The 22,166-nt window shown below is 40.0% G+C and overlaps 1 protein-coding gene across 2 annotated transcripts in view; it reads left to right on the top strand.

The window, feature by feature from the left end:
- DSP (desmoplakin) overlaps nt 1-22,166 on the top strand; it is a 41,333-nt gene that overhangs the window by 10,590 nt on the left and 8,577 nt on the right. For both annotated transcript variants that reach the window (XM_036924869.2, XM_036924870.2), the window contains exons 2-21: nt 692-794; nt 2,776-2,924; nt 3,592-3,766; nt 6,918-7,046; nt 7,974-8,024; nt 8,949-9,110; nt 10,446-10,550; nt 11,409-11,504; nt 11,838-11,963; nt 12,495-12,647; nt 13,827-13,981; nt 14,681-14,807; nt 17,111-17,312; nt 17,563-17,762; nt 18,454-18,620; nt 19,051-19,189; nt 19,761-19,954; nt 20,793-20,955; nt 21,393-21,476; nt 22,018-22,125. In XM_036924869.2, the coding sequence (XP_036780764.2) occupies nt 692-794; nt 2,776-2,924; nt 3,592-3,766; nt 6,918-7,046; nt 7,974-8,024; nt 8,949-9,110; nt 10,446-10,550; nt 11,409-11,504; nt 11,838-11,963; nt 12,495-12,647; nt 13,827-13,981; nt 14,681-14,807; nt 17,111-17,312; nt 17,563-17,762; nt 18,454-18,620; nt 19,051-19,189; nt 19,761-19,954; nt 20,793-20,955; nt 21,393-21,476; nt 22,018-22,125 (2,788 nt within the window). The remainder of the gene's footprint in view (nt 1-691; nt 795-2,775; nt 2,925-3,591; nt 3,767-6,917; nt 7,047-7,973; nt 8,025-8,948; nt 9,111-10,445; nt 10,551-11,408; nt 11,505-11,837; nt 11,964-12,494; nt 12,648-13,826; nt 13,982-14,680; nt 14,808-17,110; nt 17,313-17,562; nt 17,763-18,453; nt 18,621-19,050; nt 19,190-19,760; nt 19,955-20,792; nt 20,956-21,392; nt 21,477-22,017; nt 22,126-22,166) is intronic.

Genomic DNA, 22,166 nt, shown 5'->3' with positions numbered 1-22,166 from the left:
TTAGAAAATCCTATCAATTTTAAATGTTCTGATTTTCATAATTGTACTGTGATCCTGTAGTTGAGTGTCTTTATTCTTTGGAAATACATGCTGAGATATTTTGGGATAAAGGAGCATGATTATTCTCAAATGGTTCAGAAAAGGTATATATACAAAAATAAAAACACACAGAGGGAAGAGAGTGTAAAGAAGGTGTGGGTAAAATTGCAGCATTTCCAGAATCTCTCGCCTGGCCTTAGTGCATCTCCATATCAACAGGTGTTTCCAAGGGGTGGAGAGAAGTAGCCATCTCCATATCAATAGGTGATTACAGGGGTCGGGGGATCAAGGGTATATTTGGACCAGAGAGGTGTGGTGGGGTCCCTTTTTTACAGCCAGGTTGCTACAGACACGGGTGAGCAGAAGTGGATGATTGTAAGTAAGAAATGGGTTTCTCCCACTTTATTTCTCCCTTTGACTGAGTTTGGCTTCAAAGGTAATTTGCCCCCGGGCTGGGAACTTATTTCTCCTACCCCCGACCCCTGGCCCCTGAGTTACAGAAGGAAACATGGAAAATGTTAACAACTGGGGAATCTGGGTGAAGGGTTGACAGGAGTGTTTTTGTTTTATGTTTGCAACTTCTCTGAGAGTTTGAAATTATTTCAAACTGAAAAAAAATTCATGTCTGTTTTCTTTGTGTTTGCCTCATCAGTCAAACTGGTACGATGTCTAGGCATCAGAACCAGAACACCATCCAGGAGCTCCTGCAGAACTGCTCGGATTGTTTGATGCGGGCAGAGCTGATTGTGCAGCCGGTAAGCTTGCTTGTCCTTGTAAAATACCATCCACACCAGATTTTGTTCTCACTTTGCTCTTAGATTCACCACCGCGACCAGTACATCCTTATTCACTGCCCTCCTTTGTATGTGTGCTGGTTCGAGATGATCTTTTACAAAACAGATGGAGAGGGATGTGTATCTTTTCAATGTAATTGGTTTCAACTTAACGTTGGCTTAACAAGGAGACCAGTTTTCAACGTTTTTTTCAACAAACGTCTGTTACACAGAGTCCACCCTTTTGGAATTGCAACAACCTGTTATCACTTACATAATTTTGTAAACTTTCTCTTCCTAGAAATGCAAGCCAACATGTTTATGTTATTGGATTTTGATGTATATTGTCAATTAAAAAAATTTTTTTTCAGGAAAGATTACCATATTGTTGAGAACAATTCTGTTTGAGAAACAAAAAAAGGAAAAAGAAACAATTGAAAATTGAGGAAAATGGTAACAGAGATGAAAGCCTCATTATTTTTGTTGATGTTACTGAGGTAGCTTAGGATCATATTGAAACATGCTTAAAGATCGGGGGCTTCATGATATTTTTTGTGTAAAGTTTTTATTTTAAAACACTGTAGTATTCACTTTGCTCCCTGTTTGCTAAAAACATGCTAGAGAAGGGTAGGGGCATGGCCACCTTATCTGTCCCCTCCCTGATTTATTGTACCTCTTCAGCAAAGGAATGGAGTACTAGTTTCACTGCTGCTGACATTAACGTACGGGTTAAATCTGGAATCTGGCTTATCACAAAGGACCCCTGTTACATACAAAGAGGGATTTTAATTTTATTTATCTGTTCTGTTTGGGGAATATCTTAATGTTCTAATTTCTTAATTTTAGATACTGTATGGGTTCTAGTTCTGGTTAATTTCATCCAGTTAAAAAAAATAACTTAACTTCAGTTCTTATAAAAATATTTGGGGCCCAGCAAACTGGACTGGTTCTAGTTCTTGTTTCAAGTCTCTAGTTTGAAATATACTTAACTTAATGTTCACCCCAGTGCCATGATTCCATTGCATAAAGCAAAGTAGGAGGCACCAGTGACTTAATATTGAACACATACACATCCCAGGCCTGCACACGGTTTGTCATGGCTATAGATACATTTTACATGTAGATCTAAAAGTTTACATGACATCCAGTTCTTAGTTCATTTTTATTTATATGCTTTGAAATGTAACAAAGTTAGGAGGGAAATGTATGCGAATGTTTGCTAACATTTCTGTCTAGAGAAATAAGGTTCATTTGGCTAAAGCTGAATGAAAGCAGCAGTTGTAAAATTCTAGAGAAGGTTTATGTATGGCACTGAAGCAGCAGTCTTTTGTATACATATAGAGGAAGTGTCTTTAAAAAAAAAACAAAATGTTTTTATTTTAAAATAATTATAGTCTCACAAGACGTTCTAAAATAATACAGAACAGTCTCCTAGACCCATCACCCAGCTTCCCCCAAAAGTGACCCCTCACATAGCTATATTACATCATCAAAACCAGGAAACTGATTGGCTCAATGCAATGAATTGGCTTTCTTTTTAAGAACTGAAAAGTTGTGTTCCCAAAGATGCAAGAAAAGCTCAGTTTGTGTGTAAAAGACCTTAATCAGTTAATGGTACATTGTTCTTATTACAGTGAAATTCCCGTTAGATGGGTTGTGTGCAACTATGATAGGCATTTAGCATATTGAAGCAGGGGAAAGAGCAACATTCTGTAAATATGTTTTTAACAACCTAGTGAAAATGTAAAAGAGAGTCCACAAATTTTCGTTCATGCATCTCCCTAGATTTACCTCCCTGTCTCAAATTAGTAAGAAATTATTTGGAAATTATATGCAGTTACATGCAAAATGGAAACTTACAATATTTCTTAAGTTTATAGCAAAGGCTTTTGCTTCTGTCAACACACATGATGTATTTACTTCCAGTGTTGTGTGTTTCCTTCATGTGAATTCTTTCTTTTAGGAACTGAAATATGGAGATGGAATACAGCTGGCTCGGAGCAGAGAACTGGACGAGTGTTTTGCCCAGGCCAACGATCAGATGGAAATTACTGATAACTTGATCAGAGAGATGCGGCAGATGGGCCAGCCTTGTGACGCTTATCAGAAAAGGTACTGAATGCGGACAGGCCTCCTGAAGAAGGATGTTGCAGTGGTTACACTCAGTCCTGTGTCCCAGGTCTTCCCCCAAAGGAAGCACACATACTCCTAAGGAAAGGCCCCCTTACCTGGTATTTTGCAGCTTTGTATATCGCTAATACAAATTGACTAAAAGCACCACCACCATCTTTTGTGGAATCACAAAGCTGCCATGAAAAGAATAAACCAGACCTGCTGAAAAGAGCGTGCTTCCTGGGAGGAGTTGGGGTCTTATGAGATGTCAACTGTGCCTCCCTTTGGGAGCCACAGACGCTTTGGCACACAGCATGTGACTCTGAAGAGTCTAATGTCGAGTCAGCTTAGTTCGATGAATACAAAAATGAGACTTTAAGAGTTAGCAATGCAATTGAACACAGGGACGTGCAGTCTCATTTTGCCCAGGATAGTAGCACAGACAGGTCCCCGGATGAAATTCAGGAGAAAGGTCAGGCAGCGCCAGTTTTGCTCTCGGTGACACTTCAGGCTTTGAGTCACATGGTAAAGGAGAACATGCTTCAAATAAAACATTTGTGACCCCTATACTACGCAAAGGAGACTCAGAAAAGGGGACATTTGCCCAGAATGTGTTTGCATAGGCTGTTTTCCTGCATTGGTGTAATTGTTCTTCTTTTCCTTTCAGACTGCTGCAGCTCCAGGAGCAAATGCGAGCCCTTTATAAAGCCATCAGCGTCCCTCGAGTCCGGAGGCCCAGCTCCAAGGGCGGCGGGGGTTACACCTGCCAGAGTAGCTCCGGGTGGGATGAATTCACCAAGTGCCTCACCAGCGAGTGTCTGGGGTGGATGAGGCAGCAGAGGGTAAGCAGCTCCCGGGGGGTGGGGTTGGCGCTCTCACGCCCAAGCGCGGGTAGACCAGGTGTACAGAACGCGGCAGGGTCAGCCCCGGTGGCCTGGCCACAAACAGTGGTCTGGACTTCAAAATGTTAACAAATTGGAAGACTGGGGACACAGTAAAACCGGATATTCTGGTTTGGGATCATTAGTTGCTTACCTTGTATTTTTGAAGTGTCGGTTGTCTTGTGCAATCATGACATCACTGATGTGGGAGTGAAGTAAAATAATGGCCACAGAAGTTGGTACTGAGCCTTTCCCTGGAACTGGAGTTTCTACCACATAGTTCACACTGCTAATTATTGTTTTGTTGCTTTGGAGTAATCATGTGCTGTAATGAGCAGGTGGCAGTAGAACTATGACATAATCATGTAGATGGCAATTTACGATGACAGCCTGATACTAATGAATTGTCCTGCTCTTGAGGTGGATATGTTAGAGTGATGCATCATGCAGAGGTCATTTGTTACACAATGTGGTTGTGGTTATAAGAAATACTAGTTTTATTACTTGTTGGACCAATTGAGCAGTGGTTCTGAAGTTTCTCAACCACTTAAAAATGTTTGTATGGGGTGATGGCTTATGGGACTAGACAGTCATTCATTCAGTTAACCTTTCTCCCACTTGTTACAAAGACTGTATTGCAAAAGGTGGGGCTTATTAAAAAGTCAGTTATAATACCAGAAACCTAAATACAAACCTATTTGCTGTTTTCAAATTCCCTCTCATCTTTGACCACACATTTCCTGAGCATTTTATATGTATCGGGACCATGCCAGAAAATTCAAGCCCAAACATTATGTTCACATAGCCCTGAAAATGAGTATTTATTGAAGAAAACAAGATACACCCCAATGCTGAATTTCTACCCACACCAGCTCGGGGTTAACTGCCATATTTGAGCTGTAATAAAATCCTGCTCAGATACTGGGGAAAGGGGTGGCCCCCAGCTCACCATGGAAGGGGGTTGTCAAGAGAAGCCTTGGCAGAGCTGATGGGGCTTGATCCACATCGTGAGAATCCGTGATGTTAGATGAAACGACTTGTCTCACTAATGGGTTTCAGCCCCCCGGGCAAGTTCGCTATGGATTCAGTGTGACCAAAGAAATTGACAGCAGAGTGCTCTTTGGGGTGAAAGGGTTTATACCCAACTTTATTTCCAGGTGGCAGGTCACTAGAATCCCATTCACTCAGAGCGAGTCTGTATGCAGCAAGCCAGTCTCTGCCTCTGGGCCCCTCTGTCCGCACAGCCATCCTGCACAGCCGTCCTCTGGGCCTCTGTCCTCGGCACTGCCACCACCCCAGCCTCTGCTCTGCTCTCCTGCAGCCTTGCAGCCCTGCCACCATGTTGCGTGCAGAGCACTGGGCGGAGCTCTTTATATAGAGTTAATAGCCATGTATTGCCCACAGGTGTGCAGTGAGCTAGTCAAGCAGGGCCAGGTGAGAATCCTGGCCACAGGAACTCTCATTTTAGCCACACAATCTTTGAACCAAATTACTTAGAAACATCAAATCCCCTAATTTCTTCTTAGTCACTATGACAATTATACAAAACGGCAGCTCATAATTTGTTATTTTCTATATTCATGTTGGGTGTAGCTTTATAAGAAGCCTTTGTAGCAAAGAGTCAACAGTTTTAAATGTCAGAAAATGGCATTATCATGTGGACTCCACTTTCTGTCCTGGGCAGTGGGTGGGCAGACCATTTTCTAATAGATGCAGTTGATGAGCACTGCTTTTCAGATTAGTTGGCCCCATACTTTAAAACAAACTCAGTGCAGTTTTATCACTTAACTGCTGGTTGTCTCAGGCGCTTTGCCTCTTATCCCCACACCCCCTCCCCATAGCCTGCATTCCTCCTCTCAATCCCAGGAGACCTAGCTGCAGACACAGCTGATAAGGGAGTAGTGTCCTCTGCAGTCACACACTGCCCATGCCAGGTTTTTGTTTTGTTTCCCTGATTTGTGTATCTGCTGATGGACGCGTCAGATACTGTACACCTGGCTGGTAATGAGGGGTGTGAGCAGGAGACTGGTCATCTCATTAACTTTGCAGTGCACTCACTTGTTTCTGTTTTAAAGCTGAAATGAGCCCAGGGAGAGGAAGGTCAAAGTCCTGGGTAACTTTCAGTCATCTGACTCTGAAATGGCTCCCCTTGAAGGCTTGCCAAGTCTATTAGAACATGGATGTGGCTTAAACAATGTGTGTTATGTTCTTGCTGCAGTGCCAGACTGGAATGTTTGCCCTTGGCATGTCTAAGAGGTGACAGGTGATTTGGAAATTTACATGAGTTCATGCAAAAGAAAGACAAGATAATAGACTTGGCGCAGTATGAGACTTGTGGAATAATATGTTAGATTCTTAACTGTGTGGCATTCTTAAATTTGAAGTAGTGGAGACTCAAATTAGAAAGTAAGTCAAATTTAATTTTTAAGAAGCTAACATAAATCCACCATCTTAATAGCGCCAGCATTCATTGAAATTAAGGTATTGAGTATCTATAGTAACTTCTCTTTGGAATGGGTCATAGGAAGTTTTGCATCCTGAAAGGTAATGGTAAATGCTCTATTTAAAGGGACAATCATTCCATCAACCAAAACAATTTAAAGATATAAACAATGAAAAGTACTTTTAGGTCAGCTGTATAGACTGGGAAGTAGTACATGATTGAACTTAATGGACTATTTTTTGATGCACATTTAAAAATGACTGAATATAGAAACTTCTGTCAATATTTTATAACATCTCAGATGTCAAGATGCACATATACTGTTTACACACACATGCCACTTGCATGTGCACAGGTAGATTTTTTTCTTCAGAGGTCATGATCTAGCTTTCAAGGGCCTCATCTCTGAATCATCTCTCCTTAGCCCATCTTGAACTGGGGTCAAACGATTTGATGGAAGTTATTTGGCAACCCCCATTAGCTATTTGGGAATTGCAAGCCTTTCTACAACTTTTTTTGGCTTCAAAAATGCCAAATGTTTACATCTTCGGTTTTATGTGAATGGAAGCCATGTGTATCCATTGGTCCCCTGAGCCCTGATGCTGTAGTAACGTGAGTCAGATGCAAAGGATGGGAAATGAAGGGCATGCTCTCTCTTTCCCTCGGTAGGCGGAGATGGACCTGGTGGCCTGGGGTGTGGACCTGGCCTCAGTGGAACAGCACATCAACAGCCATCGAGTCATCCACAATGCCATCGGGGACTATCGCTGGCAGCTGGACAAAATTAAAGCCGACCTGGTACTTGACATGTTGTGTTGTAAAGTCTTCAGAAAGCATGCTGAAGGACTGTGTAATTACTGGATCCCAGGCCATTTTGTCTGAAACTTTAGTCTATGATTTCTTTCCCAACAGATTGGAAAATTTTTAAAATCCCATGTCATAAGTGGGGAAGTGGAATCAGACAGACTTATTAGAGACAATGTTAACATTTGAGGAGGAGGGGAAAGGCTAAGGGCAGACACACACGTTTGGGTACAGTTTGCAAATGAATATATTTTGGAGAAGGCTAGTTCATTTCTGTAGAAAGCAGAGCATCTCTTCAAGTAGAAAAATGTGACAATCATATAGCTTTGTGTCCTTGCTGAATCCTTCCCTATGTAGTAATTAAAATGTATTTCTAATAAAGGGAATCATACCTTATCCTGACACTTTGCTGAAAAGACTGACTTGAAGCTGGGTTGAGAATTACAGCATAAAATAGTCACTTGATTTTAAGTGCTTGGTTCCCTGAAACCTTCCCACTTCCCTACACTTTTAAATAATGTTTTTACTTAGACCAGAAATACTTATCCTCACTTCTGTGGGTTTTTTTTGCCTTAGTTTTGTCCGTATGAGTATCTGACCACATTTCTCCCTCTTTTTTTCTAAGATTTAGGGAGTCATAAGTTGTATTTGCAACCTTTTTTTTTTTTTTTAAGTATCAAATCAGTCTTTAAGTCACAGCAATCAGCCCTTTACTTTTGGGGACAGCACCACCAGGCCAGTGGGGGTTTGCCTTCAAGGGAACTGGGAGAAGCTCCCTGTGGGGAGAAGGTTTCATAGAGCAAATGCTTCATATCTACCAAGGGATCTAAGTCAGTATCTGACAATAAAGGAGGTTAGAAGGACTGCTCCTATATAGACCCACAAGGGGAATTAAGTAATTACCTGCTGTTTGTCTTCTAGCGTGAGAAATCTGCCATCTACCAGTTGGAGGAGGAATATGAAAACCTGCTGGTAAGTCAGCTTATTTCTTAAGCCTCTGTGTTCAGTTCACGTCCATAAATGGGGAACACCACCTGGGGTGAGAGGCACCTGCTAGGTGTTACATCTTGTGGCCCCAGATGTCCCTGGATGTCTGCTTAGGGACTTGTTTCGTTCCTATTGCTGTGTTTCTTTCAGAAGTGAAATACACTTCTAAAATGCATGTGTTTCAAGATTTTTTCTGAAGGCATACCTGGTGGTTTTCCTTTTAAAACTTACCACATAAATCACACTTGTTGAATGCTTATAAAGCAATAAAGCTTTTCCACTTGTGAATTATAGCCTTTTTATGAAGTATAAGCAAAAGCAAGACTTGACTTGTTTTCCTTAGAGTTTACCAGACCATCATCATCATTTTATGACATACTTTGAATCAGTTACTTGACTCGTAGGAAGAAGAGACATTTCCATGTTCCTGCCTATTTGTGCCACCCTAGCTTCACTCTCAGTATTTCCTTGTTGGCGGTGATACTCTAAATAACATGGCTAGTACTGACACAGTAGATTTCCCATTAGGTCTGGGGTGTGACCGATGACACCTTCAATCTTTAGAGGGTAGGAGAAGGCAGAAAAACTTGATTTATCTTTTTAAGAATCTGTTTCCCCTTTTATAGTCTAAAACTAATTATTGAACCCAAAGATCAATACCTGAATCAAGACCCTTGTGGATTAGGCTGTTTCATTGAATCTAAGCTTGCTCACTTGTTTATTTTAAGTTTGGATGGGTCTTTTTCACATCCCAGATGGTCAGTGAATGCAAGAGAGAGGTTAACGTTTTACCGATTCTTGGGATTTTTTTTTTTTGGTGAAAGGGACCCCATGGGTTATCTATGAGTGTGCGGAGAGCGTGTTAATCTGCAACTGTTTCCTAATGCTGCTTCTGAACTTGCTGTGCAGAAAGCGTCCTTCGAGAGAATGGATCACCTGCGACAGCTGCAGAACATCATCCAGGCCACATCCCGCGAGATCATGTGGATCAATGACTGCGAGGAGGAGGAGCTGCTCTATGACTGGAGCGACAGGAACACCAACATCGCTCAGAAACAGGAGGCCTTCTCGGTAAGCCCATCCCGGGAGGGGTAGATGCTTGGCTCATGCCGCTGCCTTGGAGGATTCCTGTGCGGGTGATGGAGGATTCCTGTGCCGGCGAACGGCCTTGTCAGAATTTAACCAGCCACTTATAACTCAGCCTTGGTGGAAATGGTCATGGAAAACCATTCTTTTCTGAAAGCTTTTCCGTGGCATAAGAAGGGGCAATATGTTGTTTAACACCCCAGAAGACAGCAGGCAGGGTAAGAATTAGTTCATTCCAATATCAGTGTGTGTGTAGCACAATAGTATGGTGGATGAAGACCTAGAATTAGGAAATCTCAGCATTAGTTGTCACTCTGTGAATTTGTACAAGACATGTCACCAGTATGGCCTCAGCCACATGCTGGACAATCTCAGACATCCTTTCTGGTCTTAAAACCGCTGTGATTTTTTTTTCTGTTCACTTGCTGCATCTTTTTTAAAAAATTGAAGTATGGTTGATACACAATCTTATACTGGCTTCAAGTGTACAACACAGTGGTTCAACAGTTACCCATATTATTAAATCTTCACCCCGACTAGTGCAGTTACTACCTGTCAACATAGGAAGATGTTATAGAATCATTGTCTATATTCTCCACGCTGTGCTTCTATCCCCATGACAAACTTATGATTGAGTATTTTTGTGCCGTTATATCATCCTCACCCTCCCCACCCACCCTAGCCTCTTCCCAATGGTAACCACCAGTCCCTTCTTAGTGACTATGAGTCTACTGCTGTCTTATTCATGTTGTTGCAAATGGCAATATTTCTTTTTTTATGGCTGAATAATATTACATCGTGTATATATATGTGCCGCCTCTGCTTTGTCCATTCATCTATTGATGGACACTTTGGTTGCGTCCATACATTGGCTATTGTAAATAATGATGTGATAAACATAGGGGTGCATGTATCTTTTTGAATCAAGGATTTTGTTTTCTCCAGGTAAATTCCTAGAAGTGGAATTACTGCGTTGTATGGTAGTTCTATTTTTGTTTTTTTGAGGAACCTCCATGCTGCTTTCCACAGTGGCTGCACCAATTGACATTTGCACCAGCAGTGTAGGAGGGTCCCCTTTTCTCCACATCCTCACCAACACTTGTTATTTCTTGTCTTTTAGATAGTGGCTGTGTGAAGTAATAGCTCATTGTTGTTTTGATTTTAAAAATACTATGATTCTTGAGAAAACCATAACATGGTTCTTTGGCATTGTTCATTTCCAAATTGCAGTTGTGGGTTTAATTTCCTTTAAATACTGCAGAAGTAATGGAAGGCTAATGGTGACTTGCTCTAAAGGATTCATTTCTCTTTCATTCACAGATACGCATGAGTCAACTGGAGGTTAAGGAAAAAGAGCTCAATAAGCTTAAACAAGAAAGTGACCAACTTGTCCTCAATCAGCATCCAGCTTCAGACAAAATTGAGGTAGCCTTCATAAGATTTACATTTTTATTAGGGAAACTTTCCATTAAGTAAGGCTATACAAATGAAATGTTTGTATCCATCCTAAATCAATGACAAATTTATTTTGGATTTTAGGATCAACACTCTAGACCAAGGGTTGACAAGCTTTTTCTGGAAAGGACCAAATAATAAATATTTTAGACTTGCAGGCCATTTGGTCTCTCTTGAAATTATTTAACTTTGCCATTCTAATATGAAAGCAACCACAGCAATATATAAATGAACGTATGATTGTGTTCCAGTGAAACTTTATTTGTAAATGCAGGTGGTGGGCTGGATGTGACCCTGAGGCTATAGTTTGCTGACCTCTGCCCTAGACTGCCACCTGTGGGCTGTGCTGAAGGCTGACATTAGCTGGTAGCACTGGTGTGGTCATACTGGTTGTTAAAAAATTAAAAATATATCCATATCAGTTGGTAAAAGTCATTGTCTTAAGCGCCTCAAGCTCTCCACATGGGTGCCTTTGGCCTCCCCATGATCTAACGGCTGTACAGAAACAGGGTATGGTGCAGCAGAGATCCTGCTCCAGGACTATCCCCTACTCTGTTCTGATTGGTCAGGAGCTGTACCATTTGGGTGACTATTTTGACTAATAGACCTAATGGTATCTACTTGTTAAAACTGGTTTTGAGATTTAATTTTACCATACCAAGACTTCTCTATTAGGAAATGCTGGTTTCAGTTTTTTAAAAGTTTGTCTGATTTGGACTTAGATAAAAAATGTTTCATAGCTTTCATTTAGGCTCACATATCTACTGAAGAATGGATGCCTCTTGACGGCTCAGTGGCGGTGGGACAGCTGATGTTTTCTTGTTTCAGGCATATATGGATACTCTTCAGACACAGTGGAGTTGGATTCTTCAGATCACCAAATGCATTGATGTTCATCTCAAAGAAAATGCTGCCTACTTCCAGGTTTTTATACTTAGTAATAATTTAACTGTCTTGTATGTCTTGATACCTTACCTTTTGAATGTGTTTTAAGAAAACACTGAAAACCATCTTCAAAATATTGCATAAATAATGTTTATCGGTTTTTAATTTAGAAGGGTATGGATTGGTAACCTGGTTACTAATCACTCAGTTTCTTGCTCTCACATAAGTTAATATACTTTCTGTTCTAATCTTTTCCTCTAGTCACCTATCAGATAGACTCTTAGGGAAGATAGCCCTTGAACTAGGAATACTAGATGATACTGCTTATTGAATTCCTTTTCCTTGACATGGAATCATTCTCATTCTTAATAGTTTTTTGAAGAGGCCCAATCTACTGAAGTCTACCTGAAGGGCCTGCAAGACTCCATCAGGAAGAAGTACTCCTGTGACAAGAACATGCCCCTACAGCGCCTGCTGGAACAGATCAAGGAGCTGGAGGTATCCTCTCAGATCCAGGCTCTCAGCGGCCTTACCCAGGGAAAGATGACGTGTACCCATCTGATGTAGTTCAGACTGCCAGTCTATATCATTGTACAGAACAAGGCATGCTCAAGCAAGCATTTCCTTCACCTTTCAGTGGCTTTTCTCAAAATAATTGTTTTTACATGCTTAGCTACTATTGAAAATTAATTTTGCTTCAGTAATTACTATTGCTCAAAACAAAAATGGAGAGAATGCCGATTAGTTAACATGAAAATTTCTTTGGAAAAGTATACTGTAAATTTTCTCAGCATAGTCCCTTCAGCATAGTTCCTACCCACTTAATTCATGGCTGTGTGGCTTCTGGAGTGGCTTATTAAGAAAGGTTTCTGTAGTCCCTGCAGAGAGATGAATTTGTGGCTTTTTACAGTAAATGCAACTACCACGATACCTAATTTTAATCTAATTGTAGCTATATTAGTGTATTTCCAGATCTTATCTAAAATTCAGAGTATCTGTGTTAAAGTATGATTTTATTTGCAATTGCAGAAAGAACGAGAGAAAATCCTTGAATACAAGCGTCAAGTACAGAACTTGGTAAACAAGTCCAAGAAGATCGTGCAGCTGAAGCCACGTAACCCTGACTACAGGAGCAATAAGCCCATTATTCTCAGGGCTCTCTGTGACTACAAACAAGACCAGGTGTGTGCTCAGGGATCCCAAATGAAACAAAAGTTCTCCCTCTCTTTACATACAGATTTTTGTCAGTCAAGAGAGCAGAACTTAATTTAGGTTTCCGTGAGCACCATAATAAATGTCTTTCTGTGGTGTACAAAGCAGCAGGCTCTTGAACACCTGCAGCAACTTTGTTCTGAATCATATGCTAGTTCTCAAAAATTAAGACAAAAGAATTGTTTCTAAACTATTCTAACTCTGTTTTAGGGCTTAACTCTTCTAATATGTAAAACTTACCTGTGATCACCCTTAAATTTAAATTGATGACATAAAAGAAATGAGAAACATGACTATTACACTGCATATAAAGTGAATGTCGTTGAGATTTCACACAGGAATGGAGCAGGTCAATTTTGCAGGTTTTGTGGTAAAGACAAGGGTTGATAGAGAAAGATGACTTGTTTTTAGTAAGTACTTATATAATTCCCACAACTCTGTTTTCTTACAAAAATTATGGAGGGTGTAAGAAATACAAAATATGATTAGTTGGTTAGATAAACATGCTAAAACAGTAAAGTTTGTTCTATCATGCAGAAATGTTTTAAGAACTTGTGTGTAGAGGAAAAGTAAAAAGTAAGTTGAAACAGATTGAAATACATGAATATCAAGCTTATTACATTTTACCATTTAAGGTAGCTGTCATATTTTAAGCACCCATTTTAAGAAGCCAAATAGAGTTAATTTAGAAAATAAGCTATTTAGATGCTGGAGTTAATTTAGGGAGTTATTTTTCTGAGAACCTGATACCAGAACTTTATAATTTCTGAATTCTAAGAGCAAGTAACTGAGACAAGTGACTGGACCTACTAAAATCTAATACGTAAAACATGAACACACAAAAATAGAAAAGCTATAGTGAGTTTTTGCTTTACAAAAGGAGTTCTCACTTTGCTGGTGGATTCCCCAGGCTCTCTTTGGAAAGTTACTTTAACTTAATTCACTTCTTTTAGGCACACCTTTTAGGCTCCCAAGTTTAAAGCATCAGTATTATTGGGTTGCGTGAAAATCATTTTCATTTGAGGATAAAAAGTAATAAGATAAAAGCTCAAAGAGTTTGTACGTTTTCATCTCTGTTTCTATCTTTGAGAAAGAAGGTAAAAATGTGTACCATGAATAAAGCTGAAACATGGGCTGCTTTCCTTGCAGAAAATTGTGCATAAGGGGGATGAGTGTATCCTGAAGGACAATAATGAGCGCAGCAAGTGGTACGTGACAGGCCCAGGAGGTGTGGACATGCTTGTGCCTTCTGTGGGTCTGATTATTCCTCCACCAAATCCACTGGCCGTGGACCTGTCTTGCAAGTGAGTTGTTGAAATTCTTAAAAGCCAAGACCTGAAGCTACTGGGGAGCAGTAGGGCAAATGCTTATACTAGAAACTTAGACACACCATTCCTGACTATAGCCCCCCAACCCAAAATTGGAACCTCATAAAGGTCCCCTTGCATTGTCTTGAAATTTTAAGTTGAAGATGCTATAGATATTATTTAGAGGATAAAAATAATGTCTGACTGTGTAGCAGAGCTGGAAGAAGTAATTCTTGTTGCATACCTTAAAGGCATTGTTTTGAAGTTCTTCCCTTAGATAGTCAGCAATTTTGCCTAGAGCCACAAATAATAAAGTGCCTTTAATATCAATATTGACTGATCAATAGGTGGAGCATTCCTTATAGAGATTGTGTATGGCAGACTCTCTTAAACCTTTTATTATGGAACTCTTCAACCACACACAGAGCAGGAAGGGGAGATAATGTGCTCATTTCCAAGCTCTAGCAGCCAGCAGTGGTCCAAAACCAATTTCTCCCCGCCATCCTGCCTGGTGTCCATTAAAAAGCCACTAACAAACAACACAATAATGAAAAGCTGTACTGTATATGTGACTTGAATTATCTGTACTAATGTAGGTTATTGAGAACATACTTTTAGGGAATAAATTGGTCCAAATCCATTTGGGATGCAGTTTGAAAGCTGGGCTCTAGAGTGTGTTCCCTTTGTGCCTCCTAGGATCGAGCAATACTATGAAGCCATCTTGGCTCTGTGGAACCAGCTCTACATCAACATGAAGAGCCTGGTGTCCTGGCACTACTGCATGATAGACATCGAGAAAATCAGGGCCATGACTATTGCCAAGGTATGTCCTCAGATCAGCCAGGCTGCTTGGAGGAGGTACCATGCTACTCCCTGGAGTGGGTGTTTCTACCAGGCCAACCTGCTAGCAGTGTGGCTAAGGCTTTTGTATCTCATAAAGAGAGTCAGCTCACCCTGCCTTAGAAGTTCTGGTCTATCCAATATAGAGTGGCTGATGATGAGACAAACAGAAGTACTGATTAAAGTTCCCTGACAAGCCAGGAAAACCTGTGGGAAAAGGCATGTGGTCCTGTAATATTCTGGATCCTATTCTCCTGTGATCTCATTGGAAAGTTAGGTCATAAATTATTAACTGGACATCACAGACATAAAAGGTAGAATAGAATTCTTGGAGGAACACCCAAAGCATTAGTTCCTCTAGATCAGTGGTTTGCCAATTGTAATCTGCAGGATCCCAGGTGAGGGGGTCTTCAGGAATGACGGGGACAGCAGAGAGGGGAGGGGCACAGAATGGGGAAATTTGGGGTTTTCCCTTATGACCCTCTTTCTCGTTTCAGTTAGAACACCTTTGCTGTGATCTATTACACGTTAAGGCTTATTAGTCATATTTCTTTTGAAGAATAAAATTTCTATAGGAAAAAAAATCGACAGCCCACTGCTGTGGTTCTTAGGAGCAATCTCTAAATCCTCAAAGACCTTTTATATCTTTTTAAATTTTTTTATTTTTTTTATTTTGGTATCAATCTACAATTACATGAAGAACATTATGTTTATTAGGCTCCCCCCTTTACCAAGTCCCCCCGACATACCCCTCCACAGTCACTGTCCATCAGCGTAATAAGATGCTGTAAAATCACTACTCGTCTTCTCTGTGTTGCACAGCCCTCCCCGTGCCCCGCCCCCACACTTTACATGCTAATCGTAATGCCCCCTTTCTTTTTCCCCGCCCTTATCCCTCCCTTCCCACCCATCCTCCCTAGTCCCTTTCCCTTTGGTAACTGTTAGTCCATTCTTGGGTTCTGTGATTCTGCTGCTGTTTTGTTCCTTCAGTTTTCCTTTGTATACTCCACATATGAGTGAAATCATTTGGTATTTGTCTTTCTCCGCCTGGCTTATTTCACTGGGCATAATACCCTCTAGCTCCATCCATGTTGTTGCAAATGGTAGGATCTGTTTTTTTCTTATGGCTGAGTAATATTCCATTGTGTATATGTACCACATATTCTTTATCCATTCATCTACTGATGGACATCCATATCTTGGCTATTGTAAATAGTACAGCAATAAACATAGGGGTGCATCTGTCTTTTTCAAACTGGAGTGCTGCATTCTTAGGGTAAATTCCTAGAAGTGGAATTCCTGGGTCAAATGGTATTTCTATTTTGAGCATTTTGAGGAACCTTCCTATTGCTTTCCACAATGGTTGAACTAGTTTACATTCCCACCAGCAGTGTAGGAGGGTTCCCCTTTCTCCACAACCTCGCCAACATTTGTTGTTGTTTGTCTTTTCGATGATGGCGATCCTTAGTGGTGTGAGGTGATATCTCATTGTGGTTTTAATTTGCATTTCTCTGATGACAAGCGATGTGGAGCATCTTTTCATGTGCCTGTTGGCTATCTGAATTTCTTCTTTGGAGAACTGTCTATTCAGCTCCTCTGCCCATTTTTTAATTGGATTATTTGCTTTTTGTTTGTTGAGGTGTGTGAGCTCTTTATATATTTTGGATGTCAAGCCTTTATCAGATCTGTCATTTATGAATATATTCTCCCATACTGTAGGATACCTTTTTGTTCTGTTGATGGTGTCCTTTGCTGTACAGAAACTTTTTAGCTTGATATAGTCCCACTTGTTCATTTTTGCTTTTGTTTCCCTTGCCAGGGGAGATATGTTCATGAAGAAGTCACTCATGTTTATGTCCGTGAGATTTTTGACTATATTTTTTTCTAAGAGTTTTATGGTTTCATGACTTACATTCAGGTCTTTGATCCATTTTGAATTTACTTTTGTGTATGGGGTTAGACAGTGATCCAGTTTCATTCTCTTACATGTAGCTGTCCAGTTTTGCCAGCACCATCTGTTGAAGAGATTGTCATTTCCCCATTGTATGTCCATGGCTGCTTTATCGTATATTAATTGACCATATATGTTTGGGTTAATGTTTGGAGTCTCTATTCTGTTCCACTGGTCTGTGGCTCTGTTCTTGTGCCAGTACCAAATTGAAAGACCTTTTATATCTTAATGAGCCTTGGATGAGTGTTGCTGTCCAGCATAGGGCATGTTTCAGCAGACGCTTCTTGGTCACTCTGGGGGCAATCAGAAATAACACCTGCCTGGTTTACTTCCAGCTGAAGACAATGCGTCAGGAAGATTACATGAAGACAATATCTGACCTTGAGTTACATTACCAAGAGTTCATCAGAAACAGCCAGGGCTCAGAGATGTTTGGAGATGATGACAAGCGGAACATCCAGTCTCAGTTCACAGATGCCCAGAAGTACTACCAGACGCTGGTCATACAGCTTCCTGGCCACCCCCAGCAACACACAGGTTGGTTCGGAGTGTCTTTCTCTTTTTATAAACCATACATACAGTTGTACAAAGAAAGTAGTTGGCATCAAACTAGTTTCAGAATCACTTCTTTGAAAGGTAATACATCAAAAGTCATTTATTTGCTAAATCTGCAGAGTCAAATCAAAGGAAGGAGCTACACTTTTATGCAATATGGATATTTTTTGAGGTCTGGCACCCTTCTGGCTAGGAATTCTCTGATTTTTGTGGTCCTAACATCTTTTTACAGTAACCACAACTGAAATTGACCATCAAAAAATAATTGAAACCAACAGAGAAAATGACAAGCAGGAAACGTGGATACTGATAGAGCTCCAGAAAATTCGCAGGCAGATGGAGCACATGGAGGGCCGCATGACCCTGAAAAACATCCTTCTAGCAGATCAAGGGTCCTCACACCACATCACAATGAAAATAAGTGAGCTAAAGGTAGGTATCCATTAATATTTTGTCTGATTCCAGGTGTATTTATATTTATATTTTATACAACATATATAAAAATACCAAGAAATAAAAAAATCTCTTGGTTTAAATATAGGCAAGAAACATTAATTTTTCAAGAGAACAGGTTTCTGGTATGATTTTCTTTTTTCTTTCCGATTCATCCAAAATTGTATGTTTCCAGGCTGGGGATTAAACCATCTTTGCTGTTAGTTTGGGGGTTGCTGAATAAGGTTTTTCCTTTGTGCGAGGTAGTATTTTGTTCATTTCAGAAGTTTTCGCAAACACTAATTTGGCTTTTGCCTGAAACAACCTAGGATATGAGTTAGATAGGGAGAATTACCTTTACTTATAGACAGGAAACTGACATGGAAGGGTTTGATGGGTGGGGTGAGAACTCAGAACCATGGACAGAGCTGGGTCTACAACCCAGGTGTTCCATCTCCTGGCTCAGTGATTTTTTTCATGCTCAGCCAAGCCTGGGCACCGCACTGGAATGTCCAAAACGTATATCCTAAGGAAGAGGGCCATATTTACACAGTGCTGGCAAGGCCTCCCTGAAGAAGAAAATGAGCAGTCCACCCTGTCTTTGAATCTTTTCCATTTATTGGACTTTTTAAGGACAACATGATCATAATCATACAGCTAAATCAAAAAGGCTTTCCTCCTTCTCTGACAGAGTATACAGAATGATTCTCAAGCAATTGCTGAAGTTCTCAACCAGCTTAAGGATATGCTAGTTAACTTCAGAGGCTCAGAAAAATTCTGCTATTTGCAGAATGAGGTGTTTGGACTGTTTCAGAAACTGGAAAATATCAATGGCGTTACAGATGGCTATTTAAATAGGTAAGCCCAACTGACACTAATCACAGTTATTTTGCTTTTCTGTACTTCATTTTGTCAGACTTCATTGGCAGTCTGTGCTTGGCTTATGGAGCCATTGCCTTAGTTTCTCTCTTCACTTGAGACTTACTTACATTCTTCTGTGCTTTCGAGAGAGAGTCTTCTAGTTGTGTTCTTTCTCACTGTTGTGAAATCTAAGGTCTCTTATAGGTAAGGTGTACTGTAATGGCCAGAACTTAGGATTCTTTAGTTAATGCAAAATAGTTGTCCAAATCATGGTGGGGGGAACAATGCTGCTCCTGTATCTTAGAAAATGGGAAAAAGTGATTTTTATCTGCTGTAATATTGTTGTCTTTTGGTAGAGGCAAAAGCCAAATGCTCAAGGAGGTCCGATTATACCAGGACTTTTACTTGCCTCTTTTGCCCTTTGCAGCTTGTGCACGGTGCGAGCACTGCTCCAGGCTATTCTCCAAACAGAAGACATGCTAAAGGTTTATGAAGCCAGACTCACCGAAGAGGAAACAGTGTGCCTGGATCTGGATAAGATGGAAGCTTACCGTTGTGGACTGAAGGTAATGGGAGAGGTTATAAAGCAGGAGCCCAGCTTATGGGAAATGGCACAGGACTAAGTGGTCCTCAGCTATACAGTTTCACTAGGTTTTCATGAGTTTTGAGGATTACTGGATTTCATTGGCTACACATGGTTGATATCTGTTATTATCTCTAGGACAATGTTTTCTGGAGCATGGTAGCAGGAACTATGTGGGAAAGCAATTGGCAGTGAGGTTGGTTCAGGAAATGCTGAGTTAAACATAGTAAAATGGGTTTCTTTACTATAGGAGTTCTCAAAATCTTTAATATGTTAATTTGTATTAAAACTATTCTGAAACAGAGTGTGATAGTTAACATTTCTTAAGCTAATTTACACACCGCATCCTTTTAATGGGGCAGCACAAGGACCTAGATCACTGGCCCAAATACTGGGAATTACATTGGTAAATACATTGTCCTGGATTAATTGTTAACATTTGAAAATATGAATACTGTAAGGGATATTACAAACTTTTTCCATTTGATGATGTGCAGCATAGCATAAAATGGGAGATGAGATTAATTTGTGCTCTTTTTTTTCTCTTCTGACAGAAAATTAAAAGTGATCTGAACTTGAAGAAGTGTTTGTTGGCCACCATGAAGACAGAGCTGCAGAAAGCCCAGCAAATCCATGCCCAGACCTCACAGCAGTACCCCCTGTATGACCTGGATCTGGGCAAGTTCAGTGAAAAAGTCACACAGCTGACAGATCGCTGGCAAAGAATAGATAAACAGATAGACTACAGGTGTGGCAACCTTGTTCCCCATTTTCTTCCCGTTTTGGGTTGTTCCCAAGATACTGTTGCTTGAAGTAATTGCTATAAAAAAGAATGGTTTTGTTGTGTGTGTTAAGTTAGGCGTGATAGGTGCTCTGCTCCCTGATGGCCTGTGGCAGCTTTGCCGGCCGTGGGAAGAGAGTCCACCACGATAGCCGAGCGCCAGCCAGCCCACACAGGTGCCACTCAGGGTCTAGAGAAATTGTGGAAGCTGCTGTTCCAACTCTTGTATGCCCTGGAGACTCTCATTACGACTGTTGGGAGGAGTCGATGCTTGGAGTGAGTGCTTTCCAAAAGTGTATGAACATTAAGAGATATACAAAAGAAATGCCTTTACTGCGAATGAAAGTTCAAGAAAATCTGAATCTTGCATATAATTCATTTTACTGGTGGTGCTTTCTCAAAATATCTTTATTGCTATATTGTACCTATGTCATACAGTTAACCCACTGAAAGCATACAGTTAGTGGTTATTAATACATTCAGAATTGTGTAGCCATCGCCACAATCTAAGTCTAGAAATGTTTTATCCCCCTAAAAAAGAAACCCTGATCCCACTGGCAGTCACTCCCCATTTCCTCCCAACCCTCAGGCCCCAGCTACCAGGCTACTTTCTGTCTCTGTAGGTTTACCTATCTGGACATTTCATATAAATAGAATCATATAATATGTGGTCCTCTGTGATGTAGGTTTTCAGTTTTCTTGAGTGGATGCCAGGTATAATTGCTGAGCCATATGGTAACGATATTAAATACTTTGAAGAACAATATCAGTGCCTTAATAATTTTATTGTATCTATTGCCTCCAGATTATGGGACCTGGAGAAACAAATCAAGCAACTAAGGAATTATCGTGATAACTACCAGGCTTTCTGCAAATGGCTTTATGATGCTAAACGTCGCCAGGATGCCTTAGAATCCATGAAGTTTGGAGATTCCAACACAGTCATGAGATTTTTGAATGAGCAGAAGGTAGAAGCCAATTTTTCATTCTATTAGAGTCCATTGATTATGAGGTGTATTTTCCTCCAGTTTTCATAGCAGTACCTAGGTTTTAAATGATGAATGCTTAAATAATGCCTGGAAGAGCAATTGAGATATTTATAAAGAAATATAATTATCAGCTTACAAATAATGTAATATTATAATTAAGTATCTTTATAAACTGAAGGCTAGGACCAGAAAACAGGCTGACTAGAAAGTACCCTCATAGAGAATAAGGAATAGGAGATCTTCCTTCTCTTTTCTGAATAGAAAACATGTTTATCCCCTAAGGTTTAACTGTAACAATACTAGGTCAGTAGACACAGTAATAAAATGAAGGAAAAAACAAGTAACAGTGGTTAAAGAGTGAAATAACATTTAAAAAATACTTACAACTTTAACATTTGTAAATATTTTTTGTATAGAACTTGCACAATGAAATATGTGGCAAACGAGACAAATCAGAAGAACTACAAAAAATAGCTGAACTTTGTGCAAATTCCATTAAGGTATGCTGGTTTCACAAAGAAAGTTGGTGTTTCATTAAGAATAATATTAACCATGCTTGCTTTAGTAGTACATAAATAACAATATAAAGAGGACTGCATGGCCCTCGTGCAAGGATGACACATAAATTCATGAAGTGTTTCATATTAAAATATATATATATTATTATTAACTGCATTGTTTTCTGATTGATTTGAAAGATTATAAACTTATTGAAAATAGTGATTATGGTTTTTATGTGTTCTCTCTTGAATAAACCATAAAAATCTGCTGTTCATTAATTTGAATTCATTACACATTGGCAATATCTGTGTGAATGGGTTTGTCTTCATTCTTTAGATTGGTGGTATGTGCAAAAATCTCCATTTAGTATATAAAAATGTACTGCTTGGTAATAATATAATATTAGCTGTAGGGACACTAGCAGCATTTGGGATTGGTCATTAGAAATGCAGCTTGATGATTTAAAACTGGGATTGTAGCTGTTAGTGACTCCTTTTAAGTCCATTAAGTATGTTTTCTTAAAATTTATTCATTCTGCAGGATTATGAACTCCAGCTGGCATCATACACCTCAGGACTGGAAACTCTACTGAGCATACCTATCAAGAGAACCATGGTTCAGTCTCCTTCTGGGGTGATTCTGCAAGAGGTATATATATTTCAGTCTGTTTGTTTTAGGGCCTGCCCCTC

This window comes from Manis pentadactyla, chromosome 16 (genome assembly GCF_030020395.1).
Source record: "Manis pentadactyla isolate mManPen7 chromosome 16, mManPen7.hap1, whole genome shotgun sequence".
Taxonomy (NCBI): domain Eukaryota; kingdom Metazoa; phylum Chordata; class Mammalia; order Pholidota; family Manidae; genus Manis; species Manis pentadactyla.
The sequence above is the reverse complement of the archived record's forward strand: the minus strand, read 5'-3'. Positions and strand labels throughout refer to the sequence as shown.